The following is a 16679-nucleotide window of genomic DNA, read 5'->3' on the forward strand; positions in this document are numbered from 1 at the left end:
CCTCAGTATAAATGGCTGCTCTCAGGCCCCTAATGAAGACCAGTTCTCACACAGATCTGAGGACATATATGAAAAAGAAACTCTAGATGCTGTCTGGCTGCCATGTTGTACTGTGACTAAACACTACCTCTCAGAAGGAAGCCATGTCAGGTGATATTTAAGTAACAGGGCTTGACCCCTGAGTGAGCCCAAGAGGACCCAGAATGTATGGCACAAAATGATTCATAGTTTCTACATCTCTCTAGCATCAGAACAAAAGCTAACCTTAGGAGAGTTACAGAACCTTAAGAGAAACTCCAAGTTTTAAAGGCAACTACTTGGAAACATAGGACTTCAGACTCCTAAAATGCAAAGACAAAAACAAAAGGTTGTCAAGCAAAGAAATACCAGCAAAAGTACCTGTCTGTGAGTGAGCATGCATATGTGAGTGCAGGTGTTCAGAAAGGACAGAAGAGGAAGTCAGATTCTCGGGAGCTAGACTTACAGGCAGTTGTGAACCACCTAATGTGGGTGCAGGACACTGAACCCAGGTCCTTTGCAAGCAGTAGAACATGTGCTTAACTGGTGAGCCACCTATCCAGCCCTTCCTTGTTTGTATCTAACATATAAAATACATAGAGAATAAAAACTCAAAGTATAGCACCAAATTCGATATTGTCAAATTCACGTCACTGCTTAATCACTGTTATTTTGTGAAAATTTTCGAGGGACCCAGGGCATCTGTTATCACCTCTGGTTTTCTATGACATCACAGATCATTATCAGGACTTTTTATTTCCTTTGAAATTATTAGTGTAGATAATGCAGAGCACAGAATAAGGAGACGAGGAGGGTCTTGCAGTAACTGAGAAACTGTCACACTACACTAGAAACCCCAGGTGAAGTTTAGCCTGTCACTTATCTATCCAGATAGTGAATAAAGCGCTGCCTCTTGCTTATAAAGTAAGCTCACCGCAATCTTGCCTGCCTGTGCATTCCTTTATGCACCATCTGTGTTTCTGTAGCACAGTGATGGGGCTGGAGAGCTGGGATGGAAGCTACATTGTCATCGAAGCTGAAATCTTTCCTATCTGGCCCACAACTTATGTTTTCTGGGCTTAAGTCATCTCCCCTCTGTTACAGCCTGTTATTGCCTGGGGGTGGGGGGGGTGCGATTTGTGTGTCAGCTACACTACATCTGTTGTATTTCCTGAAGAAGCAATAATCAAACCTTCCAAAGAAAAAAAACAGTCTTAATCTAACCTGGCTATTTCTACAGAAATAGATAACCAAATTCTGCACTACTGTCTGAAAAGATCCATCCAATGTTTGTGTCCTGAACATCACTGGGGCTTTGTACTAAGGCAAACATGCCGATTACCTTCCCTAGGCCAAGCCCTACACTGGTCTCTGTGCAGAGTGTTGAGTACACAGCCCCTGTCGCCAAGGAACGTAAAGTCTAGAGGAGAGACAGATAAGAAGCACATGTGATCATTTTTTGTATTTAAACAGGAACTCTCAAGAGGAGCAGAATGTGGTTCTGTGAGAATGACAGTGGCTGGCAGGAGGCAGGGACTTGAATAGAGAGATCCTATGAGAGGAGAGGGGACATCAGGATGTTTGATGTATACAAGCTAGACAAGATCCTATTCTTTACCACCAACCTTTGAGGAGAGAAGGCTCATAATGTACAGCTCATTTGAGACAGCCTCACCACCGGATGTACACACCTAGGCCAGAAGGCTGTGAGTGGGGTGGTGGAAATCATTTCAAGCTAAAGTCACCCAGGAAGCTGTCACAGGAAGCCTCTCCTGGGGTTTCTGTCTGATTACATAGGGCAGGAAGCTAGTCATTATTCTGACTCATCTGCAACTTATGGGTTCCATCAGGCTGTAACTGTTGCCATAGTTACCTCTGTACTCATGGGGCCTGGCAAGATCTGGGCTAGAGCCAAAGATTCAGAATGCTACAGGAATCAAATAACAAAGGGAATGTGCCATTTTCCTCTACATATAAACATGTCTGCCTATGAAAATCTGTTAAATTTAGACATTAGTTTGCAAGGTGAATAATACTTATAAAAGTAAAAGCATCTTTCCTGCAAAGACAGCTAGATTTAGGTAAAAAGTGAAATTGAATTCCACAAAAGTTTCAACAAACTTACAGGCTTCTTGAAGGAACTTCTCTCTCACGCTGTCCGAAGTACAGTTTTTACATGTTTTGATTGCAACAGCCAAAGCTGGATTCTCCTGTGTCAGGGAAATTACAGAATCACTCATATATGCAAAAAGGTTCTCCATATTAGTCAACACACACACACACACACACACACACACACACACACACACAGTTTTGTAACTGTGGACTTGTGGTCAGACAGAACTGGAACTATAAAATCAGAGAGTAAAGAATATTCTGTATGAAATTCCAGAGTAAAATGGATAAACATGTGAAATGCCACAGGCAATTCACTTATGCATGTACCAGATGCTGAGTATGTGCAATATGGTAGGTGTTCTCCTGGGTTCTTGGGGTGGCAGGCATTCCAGTGCAAAACACCAATGATAAAGTCATTTATTTCACAATATATTATAAAGCATTTTAGAAGACAGAAGTAGATCAGGCAGAACATGGGAGACAAAGGAAGACAAAGATGAGAGGAAGTCAAAGCTTCCAAGAAGAGGGAGTCAGTCATAGTGAAGTGGGGAAGTGACATGCTGTTGAAGAAATGGTGAACATGGAAGCTCAAAGGATTTGGGGATGGGGTAATGTAGCAAGACTGTAAGAGCAGAGTGTATAAAGGTATAAAAACTGAGACAGGAACCTAGGAGACAGAATAAGAGGGGAGGGGATGTATGCATTTCTAAGTTAATATAAAGACTTCGTTTTCATTTCAGGAGGATGAGAGCTTGTGTGTGGTCAGGGCAGTTGAACCCATTGTCCAGGATAGTCTCAAATTAGCAGCAATCCTCCTGCAGCAGCCTTTCTGTACTGAGAGTGTAAGCATGAGACACCATGCCTAACTGAACCTGTAGCTCTGACCATTTGGGTGTGGAAAGGACCCTCTAGCTCCATCTGCTGCTGAGAGATGATGTATAAAGTCAAGTCAAGCATGGAGGGTGGTATAGGTGGTTACTGCTGGAACCTGGATAACAAGCTATGGTTGCCTGGGCACTGAGCAGCAGAGGAGGTAGGAGGAGGGCTAGGCATGTAGATTTTTTTTCCCTCAAGGTTCAGCAAAGGTGTCTCTTGGTTTGCTAGGAGAGAGTGAATTCAGGTTTTGACCAGAGGAACTAATAATGTAGAAGGAGAAATGAGATGTTGAAGGTCTCTAAATATGATAAGCAAGGACACTGTTGAGACAGCTGGGGCACCAGAGGCATTAGGACAGTCTGATCCTTGGGACTGTGGATCACCAGAAGAGTCAGTAGGTTCAGAACTATGCTTTGCAGCTCCACAGCAATAAAAAGTCAGAGAAAAAAGAGAAAATGGTGAAGGAGACTAGAAAAGTATGAGCCATAGAACAGGAGAAAACCCAAGATGTGTAGTTTTAAAAGCCAGAGTTTGTCTTCAAAAAGTTCAAAGGATGAAGCTTAAAAGATAAAAGGAACTTGAAAAAAGAAATGATCTGTGGTTTTGAGTGAATCAATGGCACAGTATGGATGAACATGGGCAGGCATTATATTTGTCAAAACCATTATTCACCTCACATTCTGTCACTAAGCAAACAAGAAAAGAGGAGGAAAGCAAAGTGGATCTGTCCGGGCTTTACAAAGGCTTGGCAAATGTCAAGTCATGCCATCCCCACTGTCTTTATAGCCCAACTCCTGTCCTTACCCTATGAAGTATTGATTAATAACCTAGGCAGAGGCACATCTAAGGACAAAGGCCATAGTATTATGCTGTTATGAATCCCTCTTTGACTTCTATGAATTCCTTTCTTCCTAAAAACAGCTAGGTGTAAAGAAAATTGTGCTCTCTGGTTTCCTATGGGGCTGTGATCTGTGTTTGGTTTTCTCTGCTAGTTCTCAGCATTTCTGTTCTCTCTGTAGGTTTCCCATTGGACTATGCTATCTTCCTTTTGAGAATATATTACTGGGACCTAGGTCCTGCAGACTGAGCATGAGTCAAAAGAAGGAATAGTAGATGTTAGAAGGCATAGTAGGTGACACACCATGCTGGTCAAAAAGCAGTTGCTTAAAAAGTGAATCACAGCAATTCATAGTCACCATAAGTGCCAGGCACAAGCAATAGGGACTAGACTTAAAGACAGCGGAGGAAAAAAAGACCACTTTGAGCCTTCTTGGTGTTGGAACATCAGGATTAAGCCCCAGGTTCATTACTCTCAAGCACTTGGCTAATTTACCTTGTGCCTTAGGACTTTATGTCACTGACATGCTGAACTGGCACCTCTTGTCCTTATTGTTCCTGTTATCCCATATTCACACAGTGGAGTTACTTCCAGAGTCCACTTGCAGGTACAGAGTTATTTTGAAGGTAGCATGCTCCAAAAGGAACGTCAGACAGCACACTCGAGTGATTTTTATGTACAACTTCAGGAGGAAATGAGATATGGAAACCCGTATTTTTCTGGATGGTTTTTGAAGGTCAAGGTTTCACTTTGTTGTGTGACTAGGCTGCCTTGATCTTACAGTCCCCCTGCCCAGCTTCCGAAATCCTGGAATAACAGGTGTGTGCCTCCACAGCTGGCTCACCAATGAGTTAACATTAGGTTGTGAGTTGCCCTTTCTAACATGTAGGCCTCACCCAGAAGACTCTCACAGAGAGGTGGGAACTGAGATACTATCTTCTGACCTTAAACTACTTTTTCCTTTTGTACTGGATAGCTTTGTGTCAACTTGACACAGCTGGAGTTATCACAGAGAAAGGAGCTTCAGTTGGGGAAATGCCTCCATGAGATCCAGCTGTAAGGCATTTTCTCAATTAGTGATCAAGGGGGGAGGTCCCCTTGTGGGTGGTGCCATCTCTGGGCTGGTAGTCTTGGTTCTATAAGAGAGCACGCTGAGCAAGCCATAGGAAGCAAGCCAGTAAAGAACATCCCTCCATGGCTTCTGCATCAGCTCCTGCTCCCTGACCTGCTTGAGTTCCAGTCCTGCATCCTTTGGTGATCAACAGCAGTATGGAAATGTAAGCCAAATAAACCCTTTCCTCCCCAACTTGCTTCTTGGTCATGACGTTTGTGCAGGAATAGAAACCCTGACTAAGACACCTTTCCTTTTGGACTTTGGATAACATCATCAGTTCTTCTGAGTTTGCTAACCTGGGGTCTTGGAACTTGCTGGCTTCCATCAACACAGAAGCCAATTCCTTAACTCATATACACACAGGCATATACACACAGGCTGTATTCTGTGCTCTAGAAGACTGTCAAAGCTGTGTGCTCCATAGTCTTCTCTATCTCTGAAATGAAACCAGTCACAGCTGTTTAAAGAAGACATCTTGATGAAGCTTTAAACTTCTGTTTCCCTTACACTTATACCCAGCAATTTAGGAGCAGTCCTGCTGTTCTTATACACAACACACATCCCACTGAAGTTGTTCTCTAGAGGACCCTAGGTAGGGTAGCCACTGCTGCCTTGCTACAACACCCTCTGCCACAACGCTGCACAAAGCAGGAAGAAATTTTTAAAACGCAAAATGGATCTGCTCTCTCTCTCTCTCTCTCTCTCTCTCTCTCTCTCTCTCTCTCTCTCTCTCTCTCTCTCTGATTCAGCTTTCCTTCCTGTTATAGCAGACATCAGAAAGGGCTCCCAAAGAGGGGAGGTTCCTGCTATTGTTCTGAGGAAGAGAATACATTTTACAACTATAGTAAATACCAGACTGAGGGTATTTTTTTTTTTAAATGGGGGGGGGGGTACATGGAGGGAGTTTACCAATGCTGCTGTGTAAGCCAGGTGAGTAACAAAGTCTGGGAATTTACTTATAAGGAGTTGTTGGGGGAAAAAAAAAAAAAAGGCAGCCCACCCACCCGATTTAGTAACAGAAAGCCATGAGCGCTACTTCCCATCATCACAGTCAAGCAGAGCTATGTCCAGGCTTACACTTTCTACTAATTAAGACCCAGGCTTCCTTCTGCTGTATTTTGGCCTCAAAAGGCAGAGTTAAGACTATGAAAATAAATACAGATATAGTTTTCTTGAAATTAAAAAAAGAAAATAGGAACAATGTATAGAGTTGTGTGAGAGTTCTGACTGCTTGTGAGAAAACTACAAGAGAACAAGTCTTATGACTTCTGATTCTAGAAAACACAGACTTTTCTTTGAATGTGTTTTTGTGCTCCTCCTAGGTGTAACAGAAGTAAATTTACTTCAGCTGTTGTTATTTATATGCCTCTATGGAAAAAACATGGTTTTGTCATGTATGGCTTGTCCTTGTGACTGAACACCTTACTCATGTGATTCTTAACTCTCAAGAATATTGTCGTGCTAGAGAGATGGCTCAGTGGTTAAGAGCACTGACTGCTCTTCCAGACTTCCTGAGTTCAATTCCCAGCAACCACATGGTGGCTCACAACCATCTGTAGTAAGATCTGAAGCCCTCATCTGGTGTGTCTGAAGACAGCTACAGTGTACTCACATAAATAAAATTAATAAATAAACCTTTAAAAAGAGAGAGAGAATATTGTCTGATGTTCTGAATAAGGTTGGCTACTGCATATGAGACTTTTAGTCTGCTTCATTTTTAAGTCCACCTCTCCCACCACCACCAAGTAGAGTGGTAAACAATATATTATGTAATTCCATTTAAAAAACAGAGGAAAGGCATCAGAACCACTTCCAACTACACGACAGGACAAGCGGGGCTTTTTCTTTTGTCTGGGTATAAAGTGTATGAAAAAAGGCAGCTATGGTAACTCGGTGGTAAACCATTATCAAGTGTTTACACCAAGAATGTCACAAGAGCCATTTTTCTGTGCTGTCATCAACCATCTGTGCATCTATCAATGTTTTGTTTTAAAAAGTTTCTACAATAAATATATACTGTAATTCTAAAACACAAATTTAAATATCATCAATCTAAAAAGAAAAGAGACAAAATGAAGGGTACCAGTGAAGATACAGACATCTTGGCTAGGAGGCATGTAACATGAAGAGTGCTTTGGAAAACTGATAGTCAAAAAGGTAAGCATAGCTACTATATAGGAAGCTCTACATATCAATGTTCACAGCAGCAGTCAATAACCAAAAAGTAAAAACATCCTAGATATTCAATAAGTGGGGAACAGATAAATGGGGTGTGAAGTGATGGCTCACTGGTTAATAAGACCAGCTGCTTTTCCGGAGGACTCAGTTTGATTCCCAGCATCCACGTGTCAGTTCACAACTGTCTGTAACTCCAAGTCTAGGGGATTCAACATCCTCTTCTGACCTCCTCAGACATCAGTAAAGTACATGGTAGACATATATACATGCAGGCAAAACACTCATACACATAAAGTAAATTATTTTAAAAAGGATGCATAAAAGGTGGTAAGTGTATATAAATGAATATTATAAAGCAATGAAGGGGATGAAGATTGCATACTATATAATCCCATTTATATGAGATATCTTCAGCAGGGAAACTGAGAGGCAGAAAGGAGACAAGTGGCTTCCAGAAGCTTGGAAGGGAGGTGTAGCATGAACAATATCTGTTGATGGTATCAAGTTTTTTAGGTGAAGAAGAGTTCTAAAATTGACTGTGGTAACATGTTGCACAATTCTGTAAACATTAGCTTTATATACTTAAACAGTCAAAACTCAGTCTTGATTTCTGGTAGTGGTGAGGACTTACTGGGCTCAGGTACACGCCTTGATGTACATCTCCAAACTGACCTTCTCCAATACAGCGTCCAAGTTCTATTCTTTCTCTCTGAATCTCATAATCCCTGGCTGCAAAACATGGCCCACACATAAATAAACTGGCACAGAATTCCAAATGTGAGTATAGCACAATAGATACATTTAACTAATTATCATTCATGAATACATTTTCATTTGCAGCATATCAACATAAAAAATTTTGAACAGAGTAGAACCCTCTTAAACATGATTTCAAAGACTATTAATAATCATCAATTAATAATCATTAATAATTAACCATTAATTAATTAATAATCATTAATTAATAATACTCTCACAGAACTACCAAATAGTGAGTTTGACTGATGGTAAATTTTTATTTTTGGCCCATTTTGTGCTTAGAAATCTCTGATTGATTTGGTTATCTGATAATTTTCTAAATAATTACTCTAAATAATGCATTATATGCATAATTAATAATCACTATTGATTTAGGTATTAATATATGAAGACGCTAAAATTATTTAAAGCAATTAATTTTTAAATAACTGCAATTTCTAAGTATAGAAGCAACATTAAACTTTTTGAGTAAACTAGTTTATCAACGTTTAAGAGTTTTCTACTTTATTATAATCCTATCTCTAGGTTATTTATAGAGCTAAAAGAGTTTAAAGAGGTAGTTTCTAGAAACGAATTTCAAATAACTTTGAATTGAATATATCTGCATAAGCATCTGAGAGTATGTGCTCCATTAAATATAAAGACATTAAATATACTGAGTTATTTAGCAGGCTGCTGAGGCACATAGAAATAAAAAGTATTTACTAGGAATGCAGAAAAACCAAACTCTAGTTGGATTAGATATTCAGTTTTGGGCTACTTCAAGCATAAGAATCATCTCATGTCTCCCCTACATCTCTGGTGTTACCAACATAACAGCAAGAGTTAGCGGATACCTGGGTCAGAAAACTAAATCAAACAGATCACCCCCAAATTTCAGACAGCTGTTTTCTTTCCTCTTTAAAATCGATTTAGCCAGCAACTCCACTGATTTAACAGTATGAGTAAACCAATGACAAGGAGTTTGAAAACATATTAACTGAAACTGAAACACCCCCATCACTCCATCGTGGCAATTGCAAGCATATGCAGTTATATCAAAGGATCCTGTTACCTTCATCTATTCCATAGCTTTCTGTATTGCAATTAAGAGAGAGAGAAAAAAGTGGAAGACCTTGCTTAGAAATTGCTAATAGTAATTAGATTAACAACAACAAACTTGGAGAGTACATTTCAATAATATTTACTTAATTACTTTAAGCACAAATGAATAAAAAAGAAACTGAACACATATAACAACCAACTATCTTTGAGTTAACTCAAAGACATTTAAATATGTACTCCATAAATTCTGGATAAGAGATGTTTGTATTCCCTAGTCAATTATAAGTAACAAAGACAAATGTGGGCTCTCTGAAGCAATGGAGAAATGACTAAAGGCTAGTCAAAATAGTAAATTCAAGTTGAACTCATTGTCTTAAGTTGCTGTTTGCGGCCCAAACCTACATACTTCATCTCCATTCCTTCACCCAGATGTTAAAGCGACTCTTAAAAAGGTAGGTAGACATGAGCAGGGAACTATAGGCCTCAGAGACCTGCCTGTTTTCTCTTTATTTTGGTAACATCTCCCTAATGCATACAGAAAATCCAAATAAGGACACTTTAAAAATATTCCACAAGAGTACAGAACCTAGTTCTTTTGAAACACATGAAATCAGGTCATTTGAACTCCAAGTTAATTTTTAAGGCCTAGGTGTGGGTCTTAATTAATTGATTGATTTATACACCAAAGTAAAAATTCAAGGAATTATCCATTTCAATATATAGGGACAATATACTCCCAGGCCAGTCCAGGGCATGCAGATTTTCCACAATCACTGTGGGAAAGGGTATGATGACATGTCCAAGGTGGAACAGGCCATCAAAGAGCCTCCCAGTGGGCTGCTTGAATAGTGGGCTAGCTTCTGCTAGTGAATAGCAATGAGGATAATTTTATGGAGAAAAGCAAGCCATTCAGTGATTGCATTTACACATTTAAACTTGAAATAATATTCCACTTAATGTGACTGCATATACATTTAAATTTAAAATAATACTCATTTTCTATCAAGGCAAAATAATCAATGAAGACTACATTAGATAGAATCAGAAAATGATATGACAAAAATTCTACAATTAAATGAATAAACTTATTTCTGGTATCTGTACTTCAAACTTCTGACTTTAGGATAGGCACAAAGACTTCAACCTAAAAGTTGAAAGAACATGTCTGTTAGGTGCTCAAATGACAGATGTGCTCTAAAGCTTCTCACCGTGAGGAGCGAGCAGCCTACTTACTCGAGGGCATGGTGTATGTGTCTTCCTCATCGATGATCTCAGCATAGTCATCTGTCTCTATTTGGAAGGAAACAAGACAGGTTGGGTGAATTAAAATGCTTGACTGATTGGCCTTCAACATCATTTCAAACACAGGATTCTGTGCCCCAAACCCACAATGTGCAAATGGACTTCTCAGAATACTAGGATTCAGATCTGGCTCACATGTAACTATAAAAAGAAAAGTGACATTGTAGCCCAACATGTCCTCACACACACTTGTTTATCAGAAGGCAAACAGGCTAATAATCCTATGGAAACCAGTAGGATGTTAATCAAGCACTACAAAATTCAAAGGAGATGCCTGCTTAGTCCAATGCTCTCCTTCAACTACAGCATACGCATATCGGAACCACAATGAGGGCTAGTGGGAGTTCCCAAGTGACACAGTTATCTTCAAATGGAGTCCAATTCACTCCATTTATCCTGCCAGGACGACTCTGAGCTTCTCCTCAAGAACACATAGTGACCCAATTTCTGAGGACACTGTACTGGAGTGATTTGTTGCATTTACTCGGGGTTAAAAAAACAAAAAAAAACCCAAAAACCACACAACCCAAGAATTTATCTTTTGGTGCCCTTTTACCCAGGCAAAAGATCTAGTAAAAAGAATAAGAACAAACAAACTGCACATTAAACTGAGTTACTTTTGAGATAAGGTGGATATATTCATGCTTTCAGTAATTCCTTTCAGCAACTTAACCCCAATGGCAGTACTGGGAAAGTTGAAAGAACACTCGTGGAGAAAACTGCCACTACTGAGTAATTAATGCCAGTGCTGGGAAGGCAGTTATGTAGATTCTGGTTGATTCCCTCTGAAGATTTCCACCTGCTAAGCCTCTCTGAAAGCTGGAGAGGATCTGCCAAGCTGCTGATAAAGCTCTCAGGGAGCTAGCTTAACCCGTACACTGCAAGTGCTTTCTCCTGTCCACCACTAAGATCAAAAGCACACAAGTCAAGGAAACTTCAGAAAGGATATTGCCACTGCATGTGCTGCAGCTGGATAACCACTGCCACCAAACTTCTAAAGTAATGGTTCTGAACCTGTTGGTCACAGCACCCGCAGGTGTCAAGTATCAGATATTCCCATGATGCTTCCTAACAGTAGCAAAATTGTAGTTATTAAGTAGCAATGAAATACTCTTATGGCTGGGGGTCACCACAACATGAAAAACTAAGTTAAAGGGTTGCACAATTAGGAAGGTTGAGAACCACTGCTCTACAGGGAAGAATGCGGTTCTGAATGTGTAGTCAGCACTAAAAGGGATTAAAAATTAAAAAAAAAAAAAATCTGGCTGGGAAAAAATACCATCAACAAATCAACTCTCCTAAATCTTAGATGATAGGTGCATACTCTATAGTATGCTCACATTGTGTATAGAGAATTAAAACAAAACATTTTTTATATTTAATATTTTTGTTTTGCTTTGTTTTTCAAGACAGAGTTTCTCTGTCTTGGCGGTCCTGGACTCTCTTTGCAGACCAGGCTGGCCTGAAACTCACAGTGCCTGTGCCTCTGCCTCCTGAGTGCTGGAATTACAGGAATGTGCCACCATGCTGGGCTTAATTTAGTTATTAAAAATGTTATATGTATGGATGCTTTGCCTTCATACAGATGTTTGGTGCCATAGAGGCCAGAAAAAGGCATCAGATCCTAGAACTGGAGTTACAAATCGCTGTGAGTTGTCATGTAGGTGCTGGGAATCAAACCTATCCTCTACAAGAGCAGTTAGTGCTAACCTGTGAGCTATCTCCCCAGCCCCTAATGCAAAATGAATCTGAAATGCAACCTCTCTTCTTGCCTCCCTTACTGGGTCCTGCCACTTTGCTTTGTGTACGTCAGTCAATAAAAGAAAAGCTGGAGGCTGGAGGGAGCTGCTCTCTAAAAACTATGACCAGGTGAGGAGGAGTTGACTCCTATTGAGCTATGGAAGCAACATACCACTCACACTGAACTTTGCCAATTGCTTTGGGTTCATTATGTAATATAGCAGACTTAATCATCACACTGTCCTATAAACTGAATGCCCCAAAGCCACTGCAGCACAAATTCCTGGGTAGCAGAAGACCACAGCAAGCTCACGCCAAAGTGAATCCTCTCAGGTAACCGGAGTCTACTGTCTGAATGAAGGGTGTGAAACAGAAGATGACACCAATAGCAGTGACCTCAACTGAGTCTTACTATGTGCTAAAAAAGGCTCATGTGGGCTCACAGCTAGTTTTGGTTTCTGCTACCATACCTTGCTTCCAAGTTTTCCTTAAACTAACCCTATTCCTCATTCTTAATTCTCTGAAGTTGTTCTTTAAGTACCATATACTGGTTTGCTACTTTGACACCTATATGTCACCTCCCCAGAGCAGAGTCTACTGGAGCACTGTCCCCATGTGTCCTTTTTCTCCTCAGTATCCTCGACATCAAGCACAATATCTGACACAATGCACATGCTCAGAAACTATGTGCTAAGCAATGAGGATGAATGCACAGTGCTAACACAGTTAGTATTCCCAGGACTTGAGACACTTATTATGCAGAGTCACACAGACACCAAACAGCAGGGCATGCTGTACCTGTCTGTTTACCTGCCTATGCCACAGCCATGCCTTTATGTGTGTAAGAGAGCAGTATATACCTGTAGGGTTATGATGATAGGAAATGATGTTGACAGGGGCTGAAAAATGGCAGGCACTCCTAATGCTACTGTTCACTAGGACCTGAATATAAGTAGTTCCTGTCTGAAGACCCTTTCAGTCTTCCTTTAACTCAAGTACCTCCAAAACAAGTTCATTCCATGCCCCCTATCCATCCCAGGACATAAACTTGAATCAACTCAGAAAGCAAAAAATGAAAATAACTTATATACAGCAGGCTAGCATCAATATGGATTTTGGAAAATAATATCGCTTACATTTCAGTTAGTTCACAAAATCATAAGAAAGGACCTATACATGTCAGGCATAGTAGCTCACTCCTGAAGTCTCAGCACTTGGGAGGTTAAGGCAGTAAGATCATTCATGAGTTTGAGGCTAGCCTGGGCTATAGAGTGAGACTTTGCCTCAAAACAAAACCCCCAAGACAAAAACTAAAAGAGAAAGGATTTGTATATTTTCTAAAAAGTTATTTGAGTTCAACATAAAATCTCTGATGACTTATGAGAGTTGTATATGAACTTTACGGATTGATACACACAACAAAGCACACTATAGAAGGAACAGAAACCAGGGAGTTTGTTATCTTTAGGGATTGTAGGACAGTGTGGAGGCCTGCCAGAAAATGCCCCCTGAATGATGATCACAGGAGCAACACAGGAAGTCAAAAAAGGTAAAAGCTCAGAGATCTAAGAAAAAATGGGGGACGTGGGAGAACCTGGGCCCATATTTTCTACTTGACGTGATTAGGAAAAAGTCCTTGAACTGATAAAGACTGAATAGTGCTGTGACTAGTCACACAGCTCTCAGCTGACCCTTGTTCACATGCAAAAACTGAGAAAGTTAATGGGTCTCAACATAGCTCATAAGTCCTTAGCTCTAAGATGTTGTAGCTTTTATTATCTTTCAAAGTATTTGGAATGTTTCAAGGTGTGGTGGCCCATGCCTTTGATTCCAGCACTGAGTTCAAGGCCAGCTTGGTCTATATAGTGAGTTCAAGGATAGCCATAGCTACATTATAAACACACACACCACAAAGTGTTTGGAACTATACTTGTGAGATCTGATAACCTTCTGCTTTGAGACTATCAAACTATGTATTTTGAGGCACAATTTTGCTCCAGAGACATTCACATTTTCCAGAGAAAAGTTCATTAGACCTGTAAACTTGGCAGGCAAATTTGGGATCATAGGCCCATGAGTTCAAGGTTCAAAAGTCAGATATATATATATATATATATATATATATATATATATATATATATTTGCTATTCCTGTTATGCCTGAGCCTAAGTTGGGAGGATCATTTGGGGACAACCTGGGCAACACAAGCTATACCTTGCCTCAAAAATAAAATAAAATAAAAAGGGGGGGGCGGGAATATAGCGCAGTTAGTATACCTAGCATATACAAGGCCCCAAGTTTAGTCCCCAGCATCTCATGAAACTAGGCACAGTGGCACACACCATAACATCAGCATTCAGAAGATGAAGGCAGGAAGATTAGAAATTCAATGTTATCCTTGGTTACATACCAAGTTGGACACCAGCATGGACTGGACATCTCTATCTCAAAAACAGGATGAAATATAATAACTTGGAAAAATACAAATAAATATAAAACCAAGAACTTCTAAATATTAGAATATTTAAATTTTTTATGTTTCAGTATTACAATATGAAAGGAAAGAAGGTCATAGCTCAGAAATGAGAGACAAGTTCTCATGTTACAGCACTGTAAAAAGAGACAAAACTACTACAGAAACAGTGGTATCACAGGGTCACACACACCCTGGCACATGTGTCCCTGAAGCTGCATGACTGGGCCTGCCTAGAGTTTGTGAGGGATGGCTGGTGCAGCGCGGATACTGTCCTTAGGTCTGTTGGAAAAAGCAATGTACAAAAGCCTGAGCTCAGAATTTCCCTCTGAAACTGAAACTGGGATTCCTGATGCATTGGGTAGCTCTGCCTCCATCTCTTCCTTACCCTCAGGAGGCATGTCTGCTAGAGCAGGTAGGCACCCAAAACTCTAACAAATGTTTCCTGACTGGCTTTCCTGCTGCTCTAGAGGCTTGCAAGGTAGCTCATGCATGTGTATGTGCTTTACATCTGTGCTTTACCATCAAGGCCATGCACTAATACCGTCACAGGGGCTAACTCATTTAGATAATCCAGGACTAATAACCCTCAGGGTATTATCCTGCCAGGGCTAACATATAATGAACTCTGCAGAAACCATATCTATCTATCTATCTATCTATCTATCTATCTATCTATCTATCTATCTATCTAGCACAAGAGGGCCTTTTCTAGAAGCCACAAGGCCATTTTACTCAAAATCTTAACCGACTACATGACCTAGACCAGGAAGTAGAATACTTTTTCCATAAGAGGTCAGGCAAAAAGAAATATTTTACAACTGTACTCCTGTGGCAAGGACTTGGCTTTGCTGTTCAAACTACAACCTGGGGTGGACAGGTACTAAGCTGACAAATACGTGAAGCTATGTTGTAACCAAACCGTTTACTTACAGACATTCTAATTTGAGTTTCACATAATTCTGACATCCTAAGTACTAATTTTCTTTTTAAAATTCCCCCATAACTACTAAAAGCATTTAAAAACATTGTTATCTCAGGAGGCAGCACTAGAACAGATGAGCCTTAGTTTCTTATGGACCCCAGCCAAGACCATGACTCTGTTAGTCCTTGTAAAATGGAACATAGTTTGGCTCTAGCTTAATCAGTACCAGGAACTTAAGTATGAGGAAAGTACACATGAATGTTTGCACTGCACCCATCTGTGGTAACCAATGCTTGTCTCTAGTTGTCTGCATCTGGGCATAGCAGTCATCCTCACAATGACCACTGGGGCCTTTTCTCATGGGGTGGCAGGCTGCTAAGGTCACTTGCAAATCAGCTGTTGACAGAATGGAACAGTGGAGAAGGCAGAGCTTGGAGCCTCACTTCTAGTCTCCAATGGTTGATGTCTCCATCTGTCAACTATGCAGCCTGATGAAGTGAAGGAGGGAGGGTTGGCAGGTAATCAGGAAGCACAGGAAACATTGCAGAGTAGCAGGTACTAACACCTGACTTTCACAGAGCGCCCCAGAAGTGAAGCTCCACACTGGCTTCCAATTCCACAAGGAGCACATTCTTTCCTGGAGTTCGTGTTCCTGTGAGCTCATACTCTGCAGGTTCACATCTAGCAGTAAAAACCTCCATTGAAGGTATTCTGTCACTCAACCACAACAAAAAATAATAATTGTCCTGTATTTTAGTTGATAAAACTTAATCTTCTGGAATTAATACACCAAATTGTGTACAGGAACAACACAAAGCAGACAAAAACCCTAACACCAAAAGTAATTTTAAAATGTATTAAATGCTGATGGAAAAGCAATCACTATAGTGCTAGTGCTTCCTTGATTGTCATCGCAGTTAAACAACTGATCACTGTGCTTGCTTTTAGTACCCCATTCATAAATTGAGAGTTATTATACATGCACCACATGATTATCTCACAGCAGTAACACAAATGTGAAAATAAATATTACCGTCCCCACTAATTTCATCTGCAGATCCAGGTAGCATGCAAAGGAAGAAGTAGGGAACAAAGGGTAGGAGGGACAGGAAGGAAGGAGAAAAGAGAAGGAAACACACTATTAAAATGACAAGTAAATCAAAGCTTAAGAAAATAACAAAACCACCCCAAAGTTCATTCACAAGGTAAAAAAATGGTCTACTAGTGTGTCTACTGGAGGTGAAAGCCATTAAGCAAAGTTTTAAGCTGCCAACAGATTATACAGTTACACAGG

General features: G+C 40.3%; 1 protein-coding gene across 16 annotated transcripts in view; it reads right to left on the minus strand.

Moving 5' to 3' along the window:
- The window catches only part of Ptk2 (protein tyrosine kinase 2), a 203730-nt gene that overhangs the window by 55640 nt on the left and 131411 nt on the right, over window positions 1-16679 (minus strand). For 8 of the 16 annotated variants that reach the window (XM_029548063.1, XM_029548052.1, XM_029548062.1 and 5 more), the window contains 5 exons: window positions 16419-16436; window positions 10179-10235; window positions 8956-8976; window positions 7774-7871; window positions 2144-2228 (listed from right to left, as the gene is read on the minus strand). In XM_029548063.1, coding sequence (XP_029403923.1) covers window positions 2144-2228; window positions 7774-7871; window positions 8956-8976; window positions 10179-10235; window positions 16419-16436 — 279 coding nt within the window. The remainder of the gene's footprint in view (window positions 1-2143; window positions 2229-7773; window positions 7872-8955; window positions 8977-10178; window positions 10236-16418; window positions 16437-16679) is intronic. The other 8 variants (XM_029548058.1, XM_029548057.1, XM_029548054.1 and 5 more) reach the window with 3 other exon arrangements.

This window comes from Mus pahari, chromosome 17 (assembly GCF_900095145.1).
Source record: "Mus pahari chromosome 17, PAHARI_EIJ_v1.1, whole genome shotgun sequence".
In the NCBI taxonomy this organism is placed as follows: Eukaryota; Metazoa; Chordata; class Mammalia; order Rodentia; family Muridae; genus Mus; species Mus pahari.